General features: G+C 39.0%; 1 protein-coding gene across 1 annotated transcript in view; it reads right to left on the minus strand.

The window, feature by feature from the left end:
* Positions 1 to 2270: 2270 nt before the first annotated feature.
* The window catches only part of LOC102292762 (NLR family CARD domain-containing protein 3), a 28494-nt gene continuing 26564 nt past the window's right edge, over positions 2271 to 4200 (minus strand). Inside the window, 2 exon segments of the mRNA XM_014329675.2 lie at positions 2271 to 3714; positions 3890 to 3936. Of these exon segments, the coding sequence (XP_014185161.2) occupies positions 3131 to 3714; positions 3890 to 3936 (631 nt within the window). The 3' untranslated portion in view covers positions 2271 to 3130.

Here is a 4200-nt window from a genome sequence, read left to right on the forward strand (position 1 = left end):
CTTAGAACTGAAGAAGCTTCTCGGATGAGAGGTGAAACGTCTTCAAGTAACTTAAAGAAGTCCAGACGCTTTTCTTTCCAATCTCCTTTGACTACGATGACCTGGATGACTGAGAACCTTCACAGACAACCAGCCTATTGTATTTTCTTTCAGTGTAGAACCACCGACCTTCTGGTTAGTGGCTGACCTGCTCTGCCACCTGAGCTACAGCCACTCCATTCACGCCAATGGACATTTCTTTTTCTTTCTTTTTTTTTTATAGAGATGGGGGATGACATAGCCTGGCAATACTTCCAGGAAGTTAGCAGCAGACTCTAGCCATGAAGGTATAGCAGCACAAAAGTATGAGATGCACTTTTAAATGGAAAGTTTTTAAAGAATTATATGTTATCAACACAGAGAAATCAGAATGAGATTCTGATTCTCTAAATAGATTATAGAGTTATTCACCCAACAGTAGAATTTTGACATGCTAACAGAAAACATAATCTTAACCAGGAACAACAATATAAATTACTTTATATTTCTTATTTCATGTGACATTATGAAATCAGAAGAAAATATATGTTTTACTGGACTGGGTGAAATATTATGAACATTATGAAGTTGTCTGCTCTGCGTAAACGTATTTATCCAGTGATATATATGACCTGCCGTGTTATAGGATGTAGGATTATAACGGCACAAAAATTAAAGATACAGCTTCTACTTATGTAAAACATGGCTATAAATAAATATTCAAGCATAGCTGATAAGTTTCATTAACAGTTTTGAGTCTTTGTGCCATGCTGACAGGTAACATCTGTGTTACATCACAGCTCAGCTGATGGCAGAGGACTCAAAGTGAGACTAAAAACATAGGGTCGATTTAAAATTAGACACCATCTTTGAAAATATAATCACCCAAGATTAAATGGGGAACTATACTAAATACGTTTTATGCTTTATTTAGCTGTGTTAACAAAACTAATCCTGTTTCTTTATTACACACACTGATAGGAACCAATGACAGACTTTATATAACATCAATTAATTGATTTAAGAAGGCTAATAAAAACATAAAAATCAGTTTAATGTCTCGATACATTTACCTGTCTAGTTTAAGATGACTTTTGGTCTGAATTATTGTCAAATTATTGTTTGACAACTTAAGGAAGAAGAATTGACAACACTGTTCCTTGAATATTTTACTTATATTTAGACAAAAGATTATGCTACATGCACTGAGGTAAAAACTATTGCAGATCAATACATTTATTAACTAGTAATGACTAAAAAACACAGCTCTGTCTCCCTATGCTCACATATTCCAGATGTCCTTGATGTCTACATAAACCACATGACTATCCCGCTTTCTGGTGTTTACTACTCTAAACACAGCGTTTTAATCTGCCATTGAATTCATGTTTGAATTTAATTATAACCCCACTGTACTGCTGAGTTCAGCCACTTTCAGTAATCTGAAAGACAGAGTGTTTTCCTTCGTAAGGACCACATTATATTATTATTGTATTACTCTCTTTTAGTTTTAACATAATTTTATCTGTAATTTTTTTTTAAATGTGGACCATTTATTTATTTGCAGATGGTGGCCTGTGTATTTCTTTCATAGCGGAGGATTTGTGGGCTGAGAGTGTTAATCTGAGGCCTGTGCATCCTATTAATAAACAACCACCGGATTTGTTTCCAGCTCAGACTGTTTCTGGCATAGAGACAGTCTGAGCCTGCACAAACCACCTGTTCAGACTCATCTCAACATTTTATAGCAGCTGGAGAGTTTTCATAGAGGGATAAGTCTAATTGTCCTATAAAGTTCAATTGTTTAAAGGATTTTGGAGACGTTCAACTTATAGATGCGTGCTTGTTTAAATGTCCACCAAATAACCTGCTGGATTCAGCTCGAGGAGCCCACAAACAATGAAACTGGTTCACTATTACTCAAACTTTTAATTGTTGTTGTTTCAACACTATAAGGTTAATCTTGTGGTTTTACTTGGAGCATGATTATGGACACACTGTGACCAAGTTGGAGTCCACTTCCATGGCAAAATGGATCCAAAACAGATAAGGATCACAGAAAACAAATTTAAAAAAAACCCAAAACTGACATCCTGTAGTTCATCTTCTCACCAGCAGAGGGTGATAAAACATCGGAGGACTTGGTGATATCAGAACTGTACATATTGATCTGATCAGTATGGAAGTTAATGCTTCTTTGACTGGATCAGTTTTAAAAGGAGCTATTTTTATAGTACAACAGAAACATGAGAGATGCTGAATGTCTTTAATGATTTATACACTGAGTAATGTTGGATGTCCACTTATTCAGTCATGGAGCATCCAAACAGCCTGTCTGTTCTCAGGATTTGACAACAAATTAAAGCAAAAACATTCAAATGTGCTCTTAATATGAAAATCTGCTTCTGTTGAGAGCTTCCTTCCTGTCCTGCTTCCATCACAGTTTCCAAAAATGAGTGGAACAGTAAAAGCAGTAAAAGGTTGGAAAAATCACATTAAGAGAAATCAAACATTTGGATTCATTTTAAAAAGCTCAGACTTGTTGAAAATACAGAGGGGCTGGTTGTGAACTGAGCTTCAAAGAAACACAACATACTGGTTGTGGTGGAGGTGTGGTCCCTGGCTCAGCTGCAGGGGAGGAGTGGTGCAGTGAGCTGAACAGGGCGGTGCCGCGGAGGCAGGTGAGAACACAGCGTATGGCATTTGGACTGATGACAGTCTTTTCCCTTCTTAGTGAGGCAGGAGACGAGAGAAGAGAGATAAAAAAAAAAAAAAGCTGGGCAGAGTGTGTGGTAAATAAACTTGACATGTGTGAGCACAACCATTGTGTGTGGGGAGTCCATTCAACACTGTGATACTCACTGTGAAGCTTTAAGGGGAAAAAATACAGGAAAAAAAACACGTGGATCCTGGAATAATCATAGCTTCCATCGTTAAAAGACTGAAGAAGAAGTTTGCAAGGAATCATTTAGAACAGTTTAAAACATCAACTGATTGAACCCATGAATCTGAAAATGTGTTTCTGAGTGAGAGAGACAGACATGTACAGACTGAACTATCTGTTCAACAGTCAGAGTGTTTCTCTAACAGGAGGACACTCTTTACACTCAACTCAGCACAAAGACACTGAGGAACCACGGTAGTATGAAAATCCCAACAAATCATCCATGAGCCCTGCGCCAAACCCAGGATAAAGAGTTTCAGTGAATGTGGTGTTGAAGGTGTGGAGGTGGATCAGAGTGTCAGAAGAGACTCTGTAAAAGGACAGAGTGCCAGCAGGACAGTCCACATACACTGCTACTCTGTTAGAGGGGGAGGAAGAGGAGGAGGAGGAAGAGGAGGAGATGGCTGGTATTTGGCTTTTATTGTGCCAGACAGAAAGAGGACCATCATCTGTGCACTTCAGACTCCAGGACTGATCATTCCATCCAAACACACAATCATTAACCTTTCCTTTCTTTCTGATTCCTCTATAACTCACTGATATCCAAACCTTTCCACTCCACTCAACCTCCCAGTAACAGCGACCAGTCAGACCATCTCTACACAGCAGCTGAGGACACCGGTCAATAAATCTGTCCATATGATTAGGATATGATTGAACCTTTTCCAACACATATGTCACCTTCCTGTTGTCGTCAGACAGTCTGAGGTTTTTATTTACTGTGTTTGTGTCAATTGTGAGTTGACAGGAATCTGATGGAGAGAACAAACACAATCCAGCTGCAGTTATTGATCCATCATCTGTTCATTGATTGACACTTTGATGATGACTCCTGACATCAGAGATGTGAATCAGTGATGTGACAGTTTGAAGATGGTTGAATGTGTGCGGCTTTGTTTTCATGAATGACATTAAAAGCACACTTACACTTCCTCAGACCTGGTGTCAACCACCGGTCTCCAGCAGGCTCCACCCTGAAAGGAGGAGGGGAGTCAGACCAGCACAGTCTCTTTCAGCATGCACACATGGAGATTACATGTTATCATGTTATCGCTATGGCTGAAACTGCTGATCATTTGGACTGACCCTGGCTCTGTCAGTTTTTCGAATCAGTTGTTGGATTGGTTGTCACAGCAATACATTTATATACAGTGGGGCAAAAAAGTATTTAGTCAGCCACCGATTGTGCAAGTTCCCCCACCTAAAATGATGACAGAGGTCAGTAATTTGCACCAGAG

This window comes from Haplochromis burtoni, unplaced genomic scaffold, assembly GCF_018398535.1.
Source record: "Haplochromis burtoni strain Fernald_Lab_line unplaced genomic scaffold, NCSU_Asbu1 Contig_602, whole genome shotgun sequence".
Classification (NCBI taxonomy): domain Eukaryota; kingdom Metazoa; phylum Chordata; class Actinopteri; order Cichliformes; family Cichlidae; genus Haplochromis; species Haplochromis burtoni.